Below are 21,053 nucleotides of genomic sequence, written 5' to 3' on the forward strand. Positions count from 1 at the left end.
ACTTTGCCTTCAGACAGTGTTTTCATACGAGAAACTGCTGTTAGGTATATAAGACAAACATCACACTCAACCAGACTCCATTAGCAAAATAAGCAATTTTACTCACAGAACACAGGAGTTGCTCATTGGCCGCTGCCTTGATTGGGTTGTTTGCTTGTGTTATTGTGACTGTGGTGCTTTAAAAGGATAGTTCCTATTCACTGAAGTCACATAATAAAATCAATCGAGACAGCGGCAGATGAGCAGCACCCGTGTTGTGGGAAGTAAAATTTCCAATGGAGTTTGGTTGGTTTGGCAAGAGTCACATTTGGCTTATTTAACAGCGGTTTCCTTGCAGAGAAGGCTGTCAAACAGCAAAGCAATGAAGGGAAAATCTAAATAAAAATAAATAAAATTCTAAATAAAATGTATTCTAAAACGAAATATTTTAGATGGCTAAAATGTTGTGCTTAGCTTCCTCCATCTGTACTCCTGCTCCTTCTCTAAACTGGGGACATGCCGACTGCTATCTACTGCAGGTAATACACTGGCTATTGATACGTACCTCATACAACCCCACGTCTACAAACTATCCCTTTAAAATTCAATGCATGGCCATAAACTCCAGTAAACGTTCCCCTCTTATTACAAATCTGTATTGTGAAAATCAGTCTGGCAGTTTTAAAAACTCTTATAGTGTTACTGGATATTAAGGTGCAGCTGTGCTGTAGTAAATGTGTGTTTATCTTTGGAAGTCTTCAAGTATTCATGACATTTGTGTACCAGAAGAAGTCTCATCACCCGTAAAATCAAATTTTGCACCAAGCCAGGAAAAACGTGGATCACATTTTCACCGTCTTGGCATACAAATGAGCAGTAACTTTAAAATTTTCACATATAAAACAAAGAAAAGCTTCTTGTAAGTGTTTTTTCTACTTATATGCTAATGCTTGAGCTGGTTTCTGTAGTGTAACTAACCTGATGGAGGAGCCATACACTCACTGTAAGACTCTCAGTGTAAAATCAGACAGCCTTTCCCTCAGTCTGTCCTGTATTTCCTATATAGCGTTTCTTTAAAAAGCCCCAGTGATTGTCAACTTCACTTTACATTTCTGTACTTTCTGTCTGGCCTGATGGAAGCTTACTCGAGAGGCTGCTCCTCTGGCTCCTCCTCATCATCATCATTTTCATGGCTGCAGTGGTGAGCAGGAGTCACATCGAGAGGCTCTGCAGACTCCTCTGCTGGCCCTGTATCATCATCAATGGCCTGAGTGGGAGAATCTTCCGCCGTAGACTCGTTCACTGCAGAGGATTGGAGGAGGTCGACTGGGGACGGGGAGGGAGACTCTTCGGCTGGGACAGAGGGCTCAGCAGGAGGCTCGGGGGACTCCACAGGGAGGGACAATTCACCCATGAGTGGACTTGGGCTAGACTCGGAGAGAGAGACGGGCAGGTCTGCGGACTCTGTGACGAGGTGAGACGGTTCAGCCAGTTCAGCAGGTGCGACGCCCGAATCTGACAATGTGTCAGTGGAAGCGAGAGCAGCGGCGAGGTCCATGGCTGCCTGGGAGCTCAGCTCTTGTTGGTCAGTCTCGTTGTCGGCTGACGATGAAAGCAGCACACTGTCCTCCAGCTCCTCTGTACAACAAATATAAAAATTAGCTCTCAGACAGAGCTTTCATTTCTATGGGACCAAAGTCAAATTCAAACAATTTTCAAGCATTTTCAAAGTGAATTTTCAAACTTTTCCAGCACCTTAGAGCCGTGCTAAACAACATATTTATATACACTTTACATGTATCCTCAAAACGTTTAGGGCCTATTTCAGTTCATCACATTAAATTAGGTATTATTGTGGTAAAATCAAAAATTATGTTTTGTGATAAAATTCAGTGACAAACTGAAGGAAAGCAAAACAAATGTGTCATCAGTCTGTAAGTAGACTTGGTGTTCTACACAAGCTGTGAGCCAATTTAAAGCAATTCCTCAATTTGTTTTGAAGCTAATGTTCATTGAAACAACAACCTCATGGCATGCTGTTGTCTGTTAGCCTCTCTGACTTGTTTTACTTCTTTATCCAAAAATAAAACTATTCAGTCAGGAAGCTATTTATTATGAAAGCAACTTTTCAAACACTGAAAACCTTTGCAATGTAGGAACTCTGTTTATATGATTTCAAAATAACCCTCTCATGTCTGTGTTTCATGCGACACGTTCACCCAGGATAAGCAAAGTCTACATTTTAGTCAAATTTATGGATATTATCCCCAGATACGATGTCAAGGCTCTGCTTTACATCAATGTGTCAGAGGTGTAGCGTCTGCTCTTCAGCAGCCACATAAATAATATAGTTTAGAGTTGTCTTGCCCACTTTCTGCATCTGTTACGAGCATAAAAACGCATTTGCAGCTCGTTCAGATCAACAAAGCAGATGATGTGTGGCTCACAGACAACCTTCACAATTTTTACAAATTACTAGAGGACCCCAGGTAATACTAGTGCAGTAGGAAAAGGGTCTAAAGGCTACATTCCTTTTGGCAAATGTATAAATGGAAGCTCCGGGACACTGGTATGAAGACGCGCTGCTGTCATCACTTACCAACACCAGAGATTTCACCGTCCTTCTCCTCATGCATAGCCAGTGCGGTGTTGGTCATGTCGATGGACGACATGGACAGATCCAGTCTGTCCACCAGATCTGCAGGGTCAGAGGTCATCACTGCCACTTCAGAGTCCGAGAAACCTGGGAAAAAAATAAACACGGGACCTGCTGATGAGTGTTTTACATACACAGTGAGGCACCAAAGAGACTCATGTCATATGTGAACTGACCTGGGTCCATGACTCTCTGGATGGGTGGAGGTAGAGGAGCTTCCTGCAGGGTGACCTGATCCAGATCTAACACATCTTCACTTTGGCTTGATGGTGCCATCAAAGGCGCCTGGAAACAATTAGTTGATTAACGTTTACAATGTATTTTTATTAATGATTTTATAATACAGGGTTGTATAATGACATTAAATTAAACATTACATACAAAATGTAAATACAGTAGATTGGGGTAAAAAATGTCACTTTATTAGAAAAAAAATAAATTCTATTATTAATAACGAATAATTTATAGACATGAAAATACAATTTAAACAATCTAACATTTAATTCATTTTGTTTAAAAACTAATTTTGTTATTGATTGGTCATATAAACAATTTATCAAGCAAACTTGCTACATATTTCTTGATTTCATCTTCTCAATTCAGCTTTTTTTTAACCCTCTCTGAAGGACAGCAATTAATTCATTCCTCATCCCTCAATGTAGTAAATGTGGATTCAGATTTACCTCTGTGTATCCGTGGGTAGGCAGCTGTGGGGAAAGTTCCTCCTCAGGAACAGCGGGGGAAGGATTCACCGGTGATGCGTCAGGATGTACCGGGATTCGGTGCAAGTAGCCGTAACCAATGCCGCAACCCAAACTACAGTGAAAGCAAACATTTTACAAATGCTTCAATACCACTTATAACACCATCATTCATACATTTAAAGCATAAAATAATGCAGTATAATCAAAAAAGGCCTTCATGTAAATGAATGACCAAATGACTGTTAAAGTGGTTGATTAATATAAAATGTGAAATCCAGAGGTATTCTCCCGTACGTCACTCTAAATACTTCACGGATCTGTCACGTACCTGCCCTCTCCACCCCACGCTCCGTTTGGTGTGACCACCACCTCCCTGCAGGCATCCGTCTGCGTGTTGTACACCAGCAGCTTCAAGGGCTTCCCCTCATGAGCCTCGATCAGCGAGAAGAAATCTTCTGACTGGAAATCAGCAACTCAGAATTAACTACAATTCATCCATCAAAAAATTTGGTAAAAGATTTTTAGCTAAATATATCAAGACCAAATGTAAAGTATTATATCTTACATCTTGTAAGACTTGATCTGCTCCAACAATGTAGTCACTGTGTGGCTGAAGCCCTGCCAGTGCAGCAGGTGAGCTGACTTCAACATCCTACAGGAGAGAAACAGCAAACAAAGGATGAAGCTATAAAGGAGTAATGAGTATAAGTTCACATTAGAGTTAAGTCAATCAGTTTGGTTTCCCATATCTTGATGAAGAAACTCACCAGAACGTGCCAGACATTCTCATTGGCTCCTTGGTAGCTGCAGAAGCGAACACTCGCGCCCAGCAGGCCCTGTCCTCCCCACATGTTGCTGGGCACCACCTCCAGTTCACGAACCCTGGTGGTTTTAGTGCTGTACACCTCCATCTTCACTGCCTTCTCCATGTTGGCTTTCAGCAGCTCCTTCAGCTGCTCATTTTCCTCATTCTGGTCAAGGAGTCACAACAGCAGGACTTACTCTCATGTTCTTATGTGTCTGTGCACTCGTTGTTATGACCGAGACAATCGGTGAACTTACAAGTCTTTTGTTGTCCAGAGACAGAATGAAGTCAAAGAAGGGCTGCAGTCCGGCCTTTTCTGCAGGAGAACTCGGCTGCACCTGTCAAAACCCACAAGCATTTTAACCACTTGAGGTTCATCAATATGGAAACATAATTTGGGGTATGATTTTTTTTTTTTAATAAGCTAACAACCAAACTGTTCTGCAGCATTTAAATCACAGCCTCTTTAACAAACTGCACCATGACAGTCAACAGAATCAACTAGGAATTATCTCTATTATGGATTAATGTATATATTTTTGGGATTATTCAATCAATCATTTAGTTTCAAGTCAATCAAATGTATATAGGCAAATATCATAAATCACAAGTTGCTTCAGGAGGCGTTACAATCTGTTCAGTTTGCAACACGCCCTGTCCTACTGAAAAACTTTTAACAGTATTCAATTCAAAAGTATTCAATTTACAATCATAACAATGAGGAAAGCTGCAAATCTTTCCATTTGAAATATTTGAGCCACTAACTGTTCGCTTGATCTCTACTGGTCAATTTATCAGTTCATCGATTGATCGTTTCAGCATTAATGTAATTTAATGTTATAACATTCTCCGCTGTGGAAAGAGTACTGAAAATCTGTACTCTAGTACAAGTGCTGTTACATTCCTGAAAGACGATTCAACTACAAGTACAACTACTGTTGTTAAAAAAAATACTCAAACCAAGAACAAAATATTCTTCTCAATAAAATACTCTGAGCATTACTTCCTTTTTAAACTGTTGATGTTATCAAGAGCAGACATTCAATCGAAAGGGGTTTCTGTTTGTCCAAATCTTCATTCTAAATTACTTTGAACTCCGGCTCTGTTCTGCTGAGTAGTCATGTCCAAATCTTTACTTGCTCCAGAGTTTGTATTTTGTCCATATGTCACGGTTTTCATTGGCCTGTTTGCCTTATTGGCTACAAAAAAATCAGATGAAAGGTTTGGATATTAATTTAAATTGTAGGCCTACTCAGTAGTGAATGATTTTAAAGGTGACTAATTAGATTTCGTAGTGTAAAGCATACTTAAATACAAATAAAAATTACAGATTTGAAGTAATATTCATAAAAGTACAATCACCCAAAAAATTAATTATAGCAATCTGAGTAGTCACTTATCCCTTCTACCCCTGATCAGCCCCCTACAGCCCCCCACTCCATGAATGACCTGCGCTCGGTCAATGAACTGAATGAGTTCTACTGTCACTTTGAAAGACAATAAGACAGACCTGACACCATCCCCCGAATACCCTCCTCCAGCTCCAGCGCAGGAGTTCCACCTCCCCCACCCCAGCCCCTTCAGTCCTATCCACCTCAGCGCCCCCCTCCCCTCTACCACAGTGACACCCCTCTGTCCATCTATCACAGTGTTAGTGCACCAACAGCTGCACCTCCAGTCATCAGTCTGTCAAACTCCTGAAGTTCGCGGATGACCCCACCCTCATTAGACTGATCTTTGGCAGGGATGAGTCGGCCTACAGGTGGGAGATCGACCATCTGGTGACCTGGTGCAGTGAGAACAACTTGGAGCGCAACGCTCTTAAGACAGTGGAGATGACTGTAGACTATCAACCTGTGTGACTGTCATTCTGCTTCCTGCCACCATCATTACCAAGGACCTGAAGTGGGAGCTAAACATCAGCTCCCTCATCAAAAAAGCCCAGCAGAGGATGTACTTCCTGTGGCAGCTGAAGAAATTCAACCTGCCAAAGATGATGCACTTCTACACTGCCATCATCGAGTCCATCCTCACCTCCTCCATCACGCTGCCAGAGACAAGGGCAGACTGCAGCGTGTCATTCGCTCTGCTGAGAGTGTGATCAGCTGCAACCTGCCATCCCTGCAGGACCTGTACAGGTAAGCTGACCCCTCCCATCCCGGACACAAACTGTTTGTGACACTTCCCTGCAGCAGGAGGCTGCAATCCATCAGGACCCCAACCTCTCACCACAGGATCAGTTTCTTTCCTTCTGCAGCTGCCCTCATTAACGTTGCCCACGACCCCCACTGACACTGCCCCCCCCCCCCCCTTATACGCTACATTCACATAATTCTCTATCTTCTCTATTTATCACATTGCAGTATCCTTGTATACTGCGAAACTGCACGTTCAATGTCAAACCTTTTGCACTCCCACATAAAACTGCACAGCTCCTCCTACTACCCACCTATGTAAATATCAGTATCATTTATAAATATTGTTCTTCTTCTATATTGTAGTTTTAGCCACTTTGTTTTTTTCCTCGTGTTTTATTGTGTATGCTCTTTTACTTTTCTACTTATGCTGTTTTTACCGACGGTACTTGCCTTAATCTTTATTTATATTCTTGTATTATGTTTGTATGCACCAACATATTACAACAAATTCCTTATAAGTGAAAAAATGCTTGGCGGTAAAAACCATTTGATTCTGATCAGTCCATAATTTGCGACAACATACAAAGGCTAAAGAGGAGCGACTGATTGGAGAGAAGTAAAAATGTCCCTTCTTGAAGTTGCCCTCATGCTGAACGCCATTAACCTGCATTAGTCAAAGCATTAGCTACAGCATTCATCTAGTATTTAATCGGTTTGATCAATGATTCATGTAGAAACCTGCTCGATGTATTTAGGGCTCTTAGAAGGCTTTATTTGAGAAATTACAAGCTTGAATTCAAGTTTCATTTTTAAATAAATAAATTAAAGTTTCAGTTGCATTGTGTCAACTTGGACTAACAGGTAAAACAGTGCCACCTCATCAGGTTTTACCGGTGGGTCTGCAGCAGCTACTTAGCTGGCTGCCTGTTAGCATCGGGTTAGCCTTCATACAGTAACACTTCATGTTAAGCTGCTGTACACGCTGTTCCAAATGCAAACGAGGCGGAATCATGTCTTACGCCGTGCACGTGGTATCCATATGTTCCTCCTTCGGACACGTCTGAACTCTGTGATAATCCCATTTCTGCCGAGAACCTTCAAATATCAGCTAATATCAACAAAAAATAACAACTGTGTGAGAATTATCACGGCTGACAGTCCGCGGCCATCTTGTCTGTAGTCCAAACAATCGAGCATCGATGGCATCGAGCGCTCACAAATTCGTATGGAAGCTCATTTCCGACACTGAAAGAAAAAAATATCCCCAATGTTAATCATAATTATGAGATTAAAAAAAATCGAAATTATGATAAAAGGTCTGTAAAGTAATTTCGATTTTTTAATCTCATAATTATGACTTTTTATCTCATAATTATGACTTTTTATCTCATAATTATGAGTTTTTTAAATCTTCTTCTAGTTCTGCACTAGAAGAACCATAGTTGTCACACCATTATATGGATCCAAAGAGAACACTGAAATGTGATGAACACCATCGTCATCATCATTGTTGCTCCTATAACATTGTGTTAGCCCACTCTTGGTTTCTTCACACGTACTGCGGGTGAACAGAAAAATTCCACACATGAAATAAATCTGAAGTCAGTGAATAAATAAATAAAAATGTTTTATTTTATTACTCCAGTACAGAAATATTCTAACCATATTGTTACGCATATACAGGATAATCCACGATCAACCAGGCAGTCATTAAACATAATTCACAACCCAGAGGTTGGAAATGTTATTTTCTCATTACTGCATGCATCAGAGTGGATTATCCTGCTTATACCATGGCCAGCTGCCAGCAAAATATGGATATTTTTGTTGATATCTGAGGCAACACTTTCAACCATTTCAAAATGGGAATTCTGTATTGCCGCTACCTTTTTGTGACCTTTGTAATAAATCATACCTTAAACTACTACTCCAAAAATGGGACAAACTGTAATTAAACAGGCATTTATGCTGTGGGTTTTAACTTGCATGAAGAGGCTGCTTCACTGAAAACAATAAATGCCCTCCATTCAACCCAAATATTCTCTGTGGCCATGGTATAAAACATTAAATTACATCTCAGGGATCATTTTATCAGTTCAGGAAATAAAAAAAAGACATATATTAACTCATCAAGTGTGGTTTCTCTGAAGGCAAAATTATTTTTTAGGCAATAGAAAAAATATCCAGCTAGGAAAAAATATTTTATCAATCATTCTTTACAAATACATAAAAGCAGTGCTTTATACATTAAACTTTCTCACACAGTTTCTTTGAATGAGCTATAAAAGCTAGGTGTCGCTGACAGGATAACCCTGCTCTGGGCTCGGTTCAGTCAGGCCAATCAGAGACTCCAGGAGGTAGGTGCTTGACTCGTACTGTGGCAAATTTGAGGAGCTGAACAGCTGGAGGTGGCGAAAGCTGTCTGAGTGTCTGTGTAGTTTGAAGGAGCTGTGCAGAGGTCCGGAGGTGTAATCGCTGTCGAAGAACTCCAGGTCGGAGTCAGAGGACAGACTCAGGTCCATGTACCTGCCCAAGGAGTAGTCCACAGTGGGGGAGGGGGTGTTGGGGAAGCCCTCCAGTGAATCGTCGTCGAAGAAGTCTCTGGATTGGTTTGCGTTCTCGTCAAGGTAATCCGTCAGCGAGGTCCTGCTCATATTGTCTGTGAATGTGTTGGCTGTCAGTGGTCCCGTGTTGTCAGTGGCAGAGCTGCTGCTGTGCTGCGTGAGCGGTTCTCCTGCGTGCCTCAGCTGGCTGCACGGAGAGTAGTTATCATTGTCACAGATGCTGAGGACACGTGACAACCCTCCGTCGACTTCAGGGAGATTCTGACTGACGTTAAGGCACCCTCCTGCGTCAGACTCGGAGGAGGAGCAGGAGGATTCGGTCATGTCGCTGCTGCAGCTGTTCTCCTCCACCACCAACCGATCTGGGATGAAATGAAAGGCAGGCGTGGCGGGCATGGTGAGAGGAAGGCCGTCCTCCTCCATGGTGAAGCCGAACGGGCAGCTCTTGTCCTGTGCGCTCTGCACCGGACGGACCTCCTCGTCCTGGTCCACATACTCGTGAAGGTCCTCTGGCAGTCCAGTCTGGTCCTCTTGGCTCAGTGATTCATCCTGCAGTCGTCGTTCCAAGTCAAGTCTCATGGCGGTGTGGATGTAATGAGTCTGCACACGTCTGGAGTTGAACTCGATGCGCCCCTGAGTGTTTCCACAGCCGTCCTTAGTGCAGCCACATGGGAAGTTGAAGCGGTCCACCTGTGTGTAAAGAAAGCAGAAAGAGGAAATCAGCTCTGTGGGAACTAAAATACAAGTGTATTTGCACCAGAGTCTGAAATTAACAATGGCTGAGAAACAAGTGCAGCTGAGATGTTTAATGGCTCATAAATCAAAATCTGCAAGATTCCTATGAAAATCCTTTAAGGGAAAATGGTGCTTTTTTCATGTGGATGTCCAGTCAATTTTGACGGTAAACGTAAATTTCTCCGCTTGTGCAACAGTGACCAAGAAAATTAGGGTTAGGGAGTTTTAATGCTGCAAAACACGCTGTTTTTCCTGTGTCTAGTGATGTAGTACCCAGTTAGAACAAAGAATTTGTGCGACTCATGCAAGTTGAGGTGGTTCTTGGTCTTATTTCAAGTGGGAAAAAAATAGCCTGGTGACAAATTTTCTCAAAATACAGCTAGACAGTGTGCTAAAATGTGTTTCTGAAAACATCTGAGATGAGAAATGCAGTAACAGAGTCTTGATTCATATTTGATCAGCGTTGTATTTGAAATGTGTCAATCAAAAGCCTGCCAGATATTAAATAAATGGTTAGAAATGATTTGGTCATGTCTCCAATCAGCTTTTATGTTGAGGTTTAAATAGTTTATGTATCAGTATGGTACCTGACACTTGATTCCTGCCAGACTGCATGCGCAGGTCTCCGGCTCACAGAAGCCTCTGCAGTCACATCCACAGGCCTCCCTGGAGAGTCGCAGGGCGTGAAGCTGCCTCTTTTCCTCCCTGTCTATGCGCTTCACCCCCGCTGCCAGGAGGAGAGCCTGCCGCTGCCTGGAGGAGTACGGCTGAAGGAAACATGCATCCTCCAGCTCAGCGTCGCTGATGTGGACATTAGCATCGTCACCTGGGATCTGATCCACCGTGAGCCTGTCAGCTTCTCTCTGGTCAATGGCCCCACTGGTGATCAGCTGGAATCAACACAACAGATGGAGTGAGACAACTGCTGTGTGGACGAGCAGAACAAACCGGTGTGGAAATGAAGTGCACTCACTTTGTGTTTCAGTGCTTCGAGCCTCTCTTCTCTCAGCCTCTGCCTGAGCCTCTCCCTGCGCCTGTGCCGTTGATCCAGTGCATGCTCCGCCACCGTGTATCTATGGAGGGCGCTGTGCCTCTGCGTCATGCCCAGGGTGGCTCCTCCATGGCTGGGCACGCTGATGAAGCCCTGGCAGCGTGGGAAACTGAACACCGTCACTTGGTCAAAGCGCACGTTGCTCTGTGCGCCTGCAAGCTTGGGCCTCTTCAGGATCGACCGAACTAGTTGGGTGAGAAGAAAAGAGGATGAAAACATCAGAAAAATGTTTGTTTTACATTCAATTTAGTTTCAGTTAGTTTCCAGAGTGGGTTTGCTCTCTTTAGTTTTTTTGTTTTTTCCTAAAGATTACTTTTATTCAAGTTTGTATTAGTTTCAGTAATCATTTTAAGAGGGCGTTTTTTGTCTGGGGCAAGATTTTTGATTAAGTATTACAACACAAACATAACACTTGTGTTGTGTTAGTATTACGAGTACACAATACTGTTTCAGTGAGTTTTCTTTTATCTTACGTCTAGTTACCCTGAATTGCCCAGACATGGTGTTTGAGCAGAAGTAAACAGAAGCAGGAAAGATGATGTGACGATTTAATGAACTGATACTATTTTGACAAAAACTAAATAACATTTGGGATTCAAAGTGTCCTTAATGAGAGTGGATTAGCACTTTTATTTGGACACAGTCCTGTTTCCCTGAACGTCACATACCAGTAATGAGGCCTTTTCCCTTGGCCAAATGCCAGTGCTCAATTTAATCACAACAGGTGAAATCTAATATTAAGTTCTTGTATTTTATGCTGGGGCTTTAATACTTGGGAGATACATTCATTGTTGTGGTTTATTAGATAGGATCTGGTGACATAATGAAATGATTTTGACATGAAGATGGCCTGCAAAGATATTTTACCACTGTCTAATTCTCCAAACCATAACAATCAGACAAACTAAACTAGGTCACGGTCTTTTGTACTTTGCAGCTTCCTCTCCTTATAGTAGTCCTTGTCCTTGCTGAAGGTCAGTGCAGAAAGCAGAAGGTTTTTACTCCTAATTTAAAGGCATACTTCAATATAAAAATCCATAATACATATTTTCCTTCGGCCTGTATTGCTACTGTCCCATCTAGTTTGTTTTGGTGTGAGTTACTGAGTTTTGGAGATATAAGTTATGGAGATTACTGTGCAGAAGGAAGCTGAGGCAAGGAGGACATTAGATGTTTACAATTACAGTTAGCACAAGCCGCTCATCTATGACTAGATGCACAGTGATTCAGTTGGTGGAGTAGTTCTGTAGAAAGAAAATAGTTCCTACATGAAACTGGATTATCTTGAAATGTAACTGGGCCATGGTTTCCAGAAATGGACATTGCTGTTGAGTTTTTCAAATATTTTTTTGTTGTTCTTGCTTCAAGCACCACAAGCCAAGTGCCATCTAGTTCCATTGAATTCAAGAGAAGGCAGACATGTTCTTAGCCAGATAAATATTATTACAGGCCAGAGGAAAATAAATGTATTTTTGATTTGGTATGAGCTGTCCCTTTAACTTCCAGTCCAACACTGGATCAATACAGGCCCTTAACTTTAACCCATGCTTTGTCTCTTGCAGGTCTCTGAGTGGCCACTAGAGGACAGACTACAGGTGCTTCACTGCAGTGGGTCAATAGTTGAACATACATGTGGACAGGAAATACCAAGCAAAGGGACCATGGCAACAGTGGACACATCAACAGTACAGAGAGAACAGGAGTGAACCAGGGTCAAACTGCTGTTCTTTGGAGGTTCACCAGAAAATACAGCAGTTAGACTCTTTCTCTTTGTTTTAGTCTTCAGTATACATCAGATTAGTGTTTGGTTTAACAGTTTGGCTTTGACAAATGATCTAAACTTCACACATAACTGAGGCTAAACTCTGGTTCCTAAAGTCAGTAAACAACTGAGAGCAGCTGACTAAGCTCATCTCAGCTGCTCTGTCTGACTCTAAAGCTCCACACTGTGGCACTGTTTGCACCATGTCTCTATTGTGACTTGGTAACAGGCTCAGAATAACAAGGCTGAAACTGTTCTACATACTGTAAGGTTTTTCACTGTACAACAGTAACTGCTGACTATTTTCATTGCAAGGCCTCTGTGCAGCGTTGTTATATCTTAATAGGGCCATTTGATATGACTTGTTTAAAAGGACCTTGCTATTCAAATTGATTCCACAACATCCTATTGCTCAGGCAAATGATCTTCCACCAAACCACACAGACAGTCCAGAGGCGAGTCATTTGCCGTGCATAATCGAGAACCACCCTGAGGTTAGCGTTTTCATACCAGTGCTGCTGCAGGCTGATAAGAGACACTCCTATAAAACACTGATGGGAAAACGGCCAGATAAAGAGGAGGTTTGCATTATTTGAAAGAGGCTTGGCCATGGGTTCAGACACTTACTGGGTAAACTTGGTGAAGAAGGGCTGTGAGGTGTGAAATCCTGGTTGTCAGAGGGGCTGCTGCTCTCCCCGTCGGACTCCCACTCAGAGGAGGCAGGGGAGGAGAGGGAGGACGGAGGAGAGGAGGAGGAGTAGCAGGGACTGTCATCTACCTCTGCAAACTTTCTCTTAAGGATGTCTCTCATTGTTTGGCCGTGGTGGTTGATATACAATCTGCATGAACACAAAGAAAACAGGGACACTGGCTTGAATATTTATCGCACTGTGGTAATAAATCCACAGATCAACACACTAAAACTGGGTTGCACCAGCAAAAGTTAAGAAATGACTACATCTAAATTTCAAATAGAGAAGAATAGAGTTTTATCAGTATGATAGCTAATGATCAACTGGAGTGAAAGAAGAAGAGATGCATCATAAAACTCAATTCGGTTGAGTCTGTCCCTTAACTTACTTAAGGAACTTGATTATTTTGCTCAGTCCGTCAGTTAGAATAAAAACTAATCAGGGTTAAATCTGTCTTCAATTTAAGCTCATTTAAAAGTTGTGTAACAAAGTTAAACCATCAGGTTTAAAAATAAATCTATTTTGGCACAACCCATCCTAAAAAGAAAGAAGACAATTGACAAGCAACACTTGTTTCAGCATTCCTATTACAGACACATGAAATAAGACATTATGTAAATCAATGGATCAGTAATGGAGTAACAACACACCAACACAGCATCATTGAGGTGTTTCCTCTTTTGTTCGAGAGACCTAATGTACACAGTCAAATGATGTTTCTTTTGAAAATGTCAGCTGGAGGAATGAGAGGTCTTTCCTGTTAAGAGCTGCAGCTCTGCCGGTCGGGCCGGTTTCAAGGCACAAGTTTGTTTAGGTTAATTACATCTTGATAGTGATTATTCAACAAACTGATGTTTCATAATTACAGTACAGTACAGTGCAAATATGAGCTGAAATCCTACGTCCGCTCACAACCAACCAGCTGAGCACTTGAGTAAAAACAAAAAAAAAAACAAAAAACCCACAGCTCTTTTTCTTTTCCCCGCAGAGTAATTAACATTCCAATGATTCCTTGAGTTTTTTGTGAAGAATACGTGGAAACAGACCATCCAATGGCTGCGTGCTGAGGACAGGGGGGGTGTAATGGTTCAAGTGGCAGCTATTTTTGGATGTGAACATGGAAAAGAAATCCAAACACGAGTAATTTCAGGGTTACTGAACTTAACAGGGCTGTTCAAAGCTGTTGAGTGAAGGAGAACGTCTAAGCAGACTATGTTGCAAATGAGAGTGGTGTTAGTGCAGGAAAGCTGTTATTAGTCTGGTCCAACAAAGTCTGTTACGTAAGTCCGTGTGTAGAAGGCTGTTAATTCATTTTTGGGAATGATGGGTGCCTGTGACATCTTGGATGACAGGCAAACTGCTTGGTTTGGTTAATTAATGTTTTCTTAATTAATCAGCCTGGTCCATAAAATACTGAAAATGCACGTGACAATTAACAAAAAAAAAGACCAAGAGCAAAAATCAAACCCAAATGACTTAAACAATCAATTATCTATATATGTATGAGTCATTGCTGATCAATTTTCAACAGATCGACTTATCAATTCAACCATTTACTGGGAGTAAGAATAATAGAATACAATTAAATCTGTCAGATCTTACTCTTTAAGGCAGCTCTATTCAGTTCAAATCTTGTGTATATATGAAAGTTTATCAGTGTTTATCTTGTTTATTAGAAGATCATCATACTTTATTGGTATGTTAATTAGCCCATTTATTGATTGCGTCTGTTGTTAAGCACAGAGATCCTTTATTTTATTAAAAAGTTTTAACTTCAAGGGAATTTAAGAGACTCAAACTGAATGAAAAAAAGATGTTAAATGCAACATCAAGTTACCTCTAATCTAGGATTACACAGGTGCTTGTTTTTTCTGTTTTAACTGTTTGACCTCAAGCTCCATCACGGTCCAGTAAGTGACAGTAATACAAGCAGGTGACCAGGATTTAGACTGACCTCGCCTCGAGTCCCAAAGTGAAGGGGAGGGAATGTTCAACCTACCACGAGCCACTGATAACAGAACAGCATGTGTGTTTTCTTAAAAGAGAGATCACTACCGGTAACAACAGTGAAATTCCTTCTGATTTTCTTTTCTTTTTTTCTATTTTATTTTAATTTTTTTGACTGTATATATAGGCCTATATATTGCTGGCAAAATCACAGTCCTTCTGTTTATGTATTTTCTTTATTTCACACTTGCTTTGGCAATGTGTCTGGTCAGAAAAAGCAATATAAACCTTCGTCTGCACCGACGGGCTGGACTACGTTCTTGTCCTGCAGTAATTCACACGAGAAAAGAAGCTTCTCATTGTCTGTAGTAAGCAAATAGTTAAACTTGTGAGTCTGTGTGTGCACTCAGAGTGAGCAACTTCCTGGATTCATCAGCAAATAAGAGGTGAAACAAGAGACAGCTCCTTGTGCCATTACACTGTTTACGCTGTATAACCTTGTGCTACACAGGCTTCTGCACAGCTTTTTAGTATTCCTACAAATCAAATGAAAATACGTCTAATTAATACTGCATTGCTGAATTAATATAATTGCCTCTTATTCCTTTTATATCATATTTATTACATTTAATACCTGACAGAATGGAGAGACTTCACTGTACATGTGGGCATCCACTGAGACCACATCAATAATTGAAAGGTTCAAAGCAGCAGAAGCACAAAGTGCTCGTGCGCGTTCATGTGAAACAGGAGGGGGGACTATACTGTATTAATGCACAACAGTTGATAAGCAGAGATGGGTGGTATAATTAAATGTATTTAGAATAGGTATTTTATCACTTGTGAGTATTTTGCTGGGTGGAAATAAATAGGATTTAATTTGTAACAAAATACTTTAATGGTATTATTGAATATTTATTTCAAATTAAGACAAGCTTACTGAATGAAACTAAAATACAACAAAAAGAGCAATTAGCAAACACAGGAATGGTAAAGTCATTACCCGTCCTACTCTGATTCTGATTGGCAAGTACTCTGCGCTTTCATTGGTTTGAGCTGTTTAGGTTTAGGGCTGAGAAGTGATTGGATAGGGTCGGGGTGAGAATATCAGGGTAAGCCGAGCAGAGGCAGAGTACGGCAAGACATGTCTTTGTCATCCTGGGAAAAAGAAAAACTGTGTACCAGATGTTAGGCACCAAAACTAATTGGTATGGTTTAGAAAAAGATCATGGTTTGGGTTAAAATAATTACATAAGCAACATTACTTATGAAACACTTAAACACTTAAAATCTTAAAGTGAGCCGTGACCTTTGGTTCTGTGTTTGACCCGTTCTTCCCTACATGGGCTTTCTTGGTATCTATACTTCTCCCTCATAATTGCTATGGCCACTAGAGGGCGCAGGCTAAAAATCAGCATAAATAAGCTGCTTGTATGGATGACCTGTGCAGCTGTATTTCTGCCAAGTACAGGGTGAAACCACACAACATGCACCCCTAAATCCACAACCATCCTGACTGACCACTTCACATGTACGAAGTGGAACATTAGCTCATCTCTTCAGTGTAGGGGGGGGTAAAGGTCAGACCCATATTAAGGCTACCTAAAATGTGATAACAGTTTGTATTGAATGTAATTTGATTTTAATTTTAATTATCCTTATTTTGTATTTTATTTTTGAAAACATTTGATGAGCAAGTATTTGCAATTTCTAACAGGACACTTTATGATGTCTTTGTGTCCATCTCATTCCACAAGAATAGGCTGGGGGCATTTTTACAGTGACACCATAGAGGGGAAAAAAAAACTACCATGACGCAGAATAAGTTCACTATTGTGCTCAAAACACTCTTTACATCCTTCCAGGAATGTTGCTCGGATGTCGTAGCAGTTTTTTTTTCATTGGAGGAGTGTGTAGGAGTGTGTTTCCTGTTTGGCATAACAACAGTCATTAGGCTGCTGACCTCTTCACCCCTCACGGAGACACACTGCGATCATGTCAGCTACAATGAGCTCTTTACAGCAGCAGCAGCAGCAGCAGAAACACTGGCTGCCAGGCAGGCACGGTCCCATTTAAACCAGAGCAAACTTCCTCTGCTGCTCACACTGACACAGTGGAGTCCGTACAGTTGTGATAAGAAGTTTGTTTAAACATTAGTACTAATTTTATCCTGTCTGGGTCTAGTATTAACAGTCAGATGAACGGTAACGCTCCATTAAGTACCCAGATTACACATAATTATACGCCTCGTTAGTCAAGATAAACATAATGCGAAGTGTTCAACATAAAATGCGACAAGGTTACAATGTAAACTACAGTTATTATTACTAACAGAAACCCTATGGGAGTAGTACAGTGATTTTTCGTTAGTTACTCACCACGGAGTGAAATGCAGCATAATAACGAAGAAGGTTGAAACTGACACGAAGTTTATGGATCTTGTCCGCGGTCCAGCCAGCTGAGCATTGTGTGTCCCTCTGTGTTTATGTGAAGCTTCACAGTAGTACCAGTGTGAACATGAGAGGACTGGCTGGAAGCTCCCAAAGACGCGACAGTCAGCAGCAAGATAGTTCTGCCTCCTCACACACCGCGCATGCGTACAACTGTCAGGCTAGCTTAGCTAGCGATTCCGTTTGGAATTTATTATTATTATTATGAAGGAAAAGCCAAATATAAGCGATTCGTATACCATTAACATGACAATTCACCTCATGACACACTAACAGTGGTTTTGCTGATTCAAGTAAAACACGACGGTCTAATTAAACCTTGCTACAAGACTGTAATCATGACGTTTGGTCTCAGCCTCGTCCATATGAAATAACAGACTTTATACACCCCAGCTCAAAAAAACTAACTTTCAACTTTATATTTTGGTTTAAACATATCCAGTTAATATTTATCCATGACAAAAAATGTATAGTTAGCCAGCTAACAGCAGCTCTAATACTCAACGAACTTGGACATGGTTGGCGGCGTGAATCATCTCGCTTCACACACGTCCTCTCTGTAGCTCCCCTGACTTTTCTTGACGCAGACGGTGACACATGCAGAGGCAGGAGACGCGCTTAGCTGTCACTACTGCCCACAGATCCCTGCCTGTCTGTTGTGTTCACACTGCGCTGGAACAACCACTGATGTGGTGGTAAATAAATAACTTTAAAAACGCCCAGCTGGTGATTATCAGAAGGCAATAAGCCAGCATTATATAACGAGTTAGAACAACTATTCATCTGGACTGTAGTAACATGTTACTGAGATGATTTCCTTTATTTGTATCGAACAAAGCAAAAATAAATTGATTGTGACAGGAATACCATAAGGGGAAAAAAAAAAACTGGTGAAGCTCATTTTTCCAACTTTTGTTGAGACTTTCAGATTTTTTTATTCAGCTCACATGACATTTTTGATAGCAATAGTTGACGTTTTTTTTTTTTTAAACTTCTTTTTTCCATATTTCAGCAGTAATTCAGAGAGTGACTGTCAAAGCAAAGAAAGGCTGCAGTAACTTTAAGTTTATAAGGAACTGAAACATCAGTTTCATAACAAATTGTGCCTTTTCTGCACTACTGAAAACTTAAATGAAAATTTAGTCATTATTTACTCACCCTCATGCTGACTGAAGGTTGGGTTTAACTTTATTCCACAGAACACTGCTGAAGTTTCACAGGAAAACAGTTTGCAGACTTTCCCAAACAGTGAATGGTGACCAGTTCTCAAACATAAAAAACTGAGCAGCAAAGTCCAGTCTAGGTTCTGCTATAAGTCTATCAGCTAATGTTGGCAAAACGCTGATTAGCTGGCAAATTAGCTACCACTATGCTAACATTAGCCTGTGTGACATCTTTTAACCATCCTGAAAAATGTTGTTTTCTTTTCAACATATACAAGCCTAACACATATCATACAGTCAGAACAGAGAGATCTATATTTTTAAAACTACATCCTTTTAGCTCACAAATTTAGTGGTATTTGAATTTCAATATTACTTTAAGAATTAGTTGTCGTTCCATTTCACAATTAGGTGGTCAGTTCCTTATAAGAGTCAAATCTTTATGACTTCTTATCTTTTTGGATCCTTAGTGTTTGGTTGTTTGTCTGTGTGACCTGCCTTCAGATCTCTTACATCAGACGTCTGATAAAGGTGACGCTCATCAGCAGATATTCATCTTACATTACTGTAATATGACTCACTGGTGCGCCGCTGTAATGGTGTTTTAATTCAGACACTCCTAAACTCCAGTATACTCCCTGCATTGTAGAAGCTGGAGATGGACAGGATTATGGGTTTGGGTGTAAAGCCTCTGCCCGTTCCACTCAAGGAAAAATCTTCTTCCCCACTATCCTGTTATGTACTATATCTTGTTAACAGATGTTGGCATTAAATAAAGAAATTGAAGTTTGCCTACGTGCACTTTTGTACATGCTCACTGGGAACTATCCAAACTTTTAACTCAGTGTTTTTTGGGAAACACTCCCTCAATATTAAGGGAGAAAAAGTAAAGCAACTGGATTAACTGGATTCCAGTGTCTCTGCTTTTAAAGATAATCATAGGCTACTCTGTGTCCCCGACTGGGAGGAAAATGAAGCTCAGCGCTCAGAGCTTAACAGATGGACAGACAGATGAGCGGAAAGACAGACAAGTCCAAAATACTCTTGAGCTTTGACCCCATGTTGATACACATCAGTGGTTTGGTTTGAAGGAAAACAGCACTAATACCTAAATACCTGTTGGTCCAAATATTCTGGCCAGAGGAGGGACTGCTCGTCCCGACCTCGGCACTCAAGTGCGTTATGAGAGTGTGTGACCCACTTTGGTTGGGATCACTCTAGTGCATGTGTGTGTTTCTATTCCACTGACCTGCATGCGTGGGGAGTAAACACCAGGGAGACAGACAGCGCAGCACAAATGGAGGGAATTACTAATAGAGTGAAACAGCACATAAATAACCAAGAATAAGTCTTTTATTTCATACGGAAACTCTTTGTGAATAAGTGGGTCACACTTTATTTTACAGCACCCTAGTAAGATATAACAAGCTGTACTTTGTATTCACATCAGACAAAAAAAATTAGAAATAATATGTTCTTTTCTTGGCAGTATTAGACTTTTTATTAGACCCTTAATAGATTTTCTTAAAGGCTAATTATGGACACATAACTGAACTGTAAACCAGAGAAATTAAATCACATATCTGCCACTTCTATACCAATGCCTACTTCTTTAATCAGATCACATTATCTGCCTACAGCATTACAATAAGGCTGTGCAGTCACCGATGGACAAAATATTCCTAAATTTAAGTGGAATCACATATCTAACAGTGGGAAACAATACACTTTAGTTTTTTCAGTACAGGTCTGTTGTAATGTGTCTGTAATTTCCCTCTAAGAAAGTAAAAAGAAAAAACAATGTACTTTAGTTTACAGTACAGTTGTATTGTTTTCCAACTGACAACACAAGAAAGTCTAATAAGGGTCTAACAATAGGAAATAGTACACTTTAGTTTACAGTACAGTTCTGTTGTAATGTGTCATGTAAAACTGTCACAAATTGCACTCTAAGAAAGACCAAAAAGTTTAGTTTACAGTACAACTTTCATGTAATGTGTCTCAAATTGCACTCTAATAAAACCTAATAAGGGTCTAACAGTTGGAAACAATACACTTTAGTTTATTGTACAGTTCTGTTGTAATGAGGGTTGAATAAAAGATCTATCTTACTATCTAATAAGAACATATTATTTCTGATACAAAATATAGCATGTTATGTCTTATTGGTGTACTGTAAATATGTGTGTAAATGTAATGATCTTCATTAAAGTATTTGATGTAAGGTAGATTCTGGAGGTCGAAGTTCCATCCAGTCTGTGTATCCTCTCTGAGATCTTAGTAATAACACATGATCAAAGTGCTAAGTGAGGCTACATGGCTATTTATAGCACCATCACACTGCCTGTCCAAAAATACATTTGTGCAATACAGTTGGAGTTTCCTGTTCCTTTTGCTGGCTGTTACC

General features: G+C 40.7%; 2 protein-coding genes across 2 annotated transcripts; both read right to left on the reverse strand.

Moving 5' to 3' along the window:
* Nucleotides 1-711: 711 nt before the first annotated feature.
* On the reverse strand, nt 712-7,463 carry gorasp1a (golgi reassembly stacking protein 1a). Its single transcript, XM_084733126.1, has 9 exons — nt 7,302-7,463; nt 4,402-4,482; nt 4,107-4,310; nt 3,905-3,991; nt 3,659-3,798; nt 3,319-3,469; nt 2,812-2,920; nt 2,579-2,722; nt 712-1,617 (listed from the first exon to the last, which is right to left on the reverse strand). The coding sequence occupies exons 1-9, from the start codon at nt 7,362-7,364 to the stop codon at nt 1,121-1,123; spliced, it is 1,476 nt and encodes a 491-aa protein (XP_084589252.1). The 5' UTR covers nt 7,365-7,463; the 3' UTR covers nt 712-1,120.
* Nucleotides 7,464-7,892: 429 nt separating this feature from the next.
* LOC146318201 (cysteine/serine-rich nuclear protein 1-like) lies at nt 7,893-17,840 on the reverse strand. Its single transcript, XM_084732888.1, has 5 exons — nt 17,412-17,840; nt 13,022-13,233; nt 10,555-10,817; nt 10,169-10,471; nt 7,893-9,536 (listed from the first exon to the last, which is right to left on the reverse strand). Exons 2-5 carry the CDS (start codon nt 13,203-13,205, stop codon nt 8,571-8,573), a joined length of 1,716 nt encoding a protein of 571 aa, XP_084589014.1. The 5' UTR covers nt 13,206-13,233; nt 17,412-17,840; the 3' UTR covers nt 7,893-8,570.
* Nucleotides 17,841-21,053: the final 3,213 nt, after the last annotated feature.

Source organism: Lutjanus erythropterus, chromosome 12 (genome assembly GCF_056507025.1).
Source record: "Lutjanus erythropterus isolate fLutEry1 chromosome 12, fLutEry1.hap2, whole genome shotgun sequence".
In the NCBI taxonomy this organism is placed as follows: Eukaryota; Metazoa; Chordata; class Actinopteri; order Lutjaniformes; family Lutjanidae; genus Lutjanus; species Lutjanus erythropterus.

Excerpts from the sequence above, each read along its gene's own strand:
- LOC146318201 (XM_084732888.1), bottom strand. The coding sequence starts at position 13,205 with ATGAGAGACATCCTTAAGAGAAAGTTTGCAGAGGTAGATGACAGTCCC. Across the intron at positions 10,472-10,554 it reads TCGAAGCACTGAAACACAAA|CTGATCACCAGTGGGGCCAT; the intron begins GTGAGTGCACTT and ends TGTTGATTCCAG. Across the intron at positions 9,537-10,168 it reads TGGCAGGAATCAAGTGTCAG|GTGGACCGCTTCAACTTCCC; the intron begins GTACCATACTGA and ends CTTTACACACAG.
- gorasp1a (XM_084733126.1), bottom strand. The coding sequence starts at position 7,364 with ATGGGATTATCACAGAGTTCAGACGTGTCCGAAGGAGGAACATATGGA. Across the intron at positions 4,483-7,301 it reads ATGGATACCACGTGCACGGC|GTGCAGCCGAGTTCTCCTGC; the intron begins GTAAGACATGAT and ends GGGTTTTGACAG. Across the intron at positions 2,921-3,318 it reads CTACCCACGGATACACAGAG|GCGCCTTTGATGGCACCATC; the intron begins GTAAATCTGAAT and ends AATTGTTTCCAG.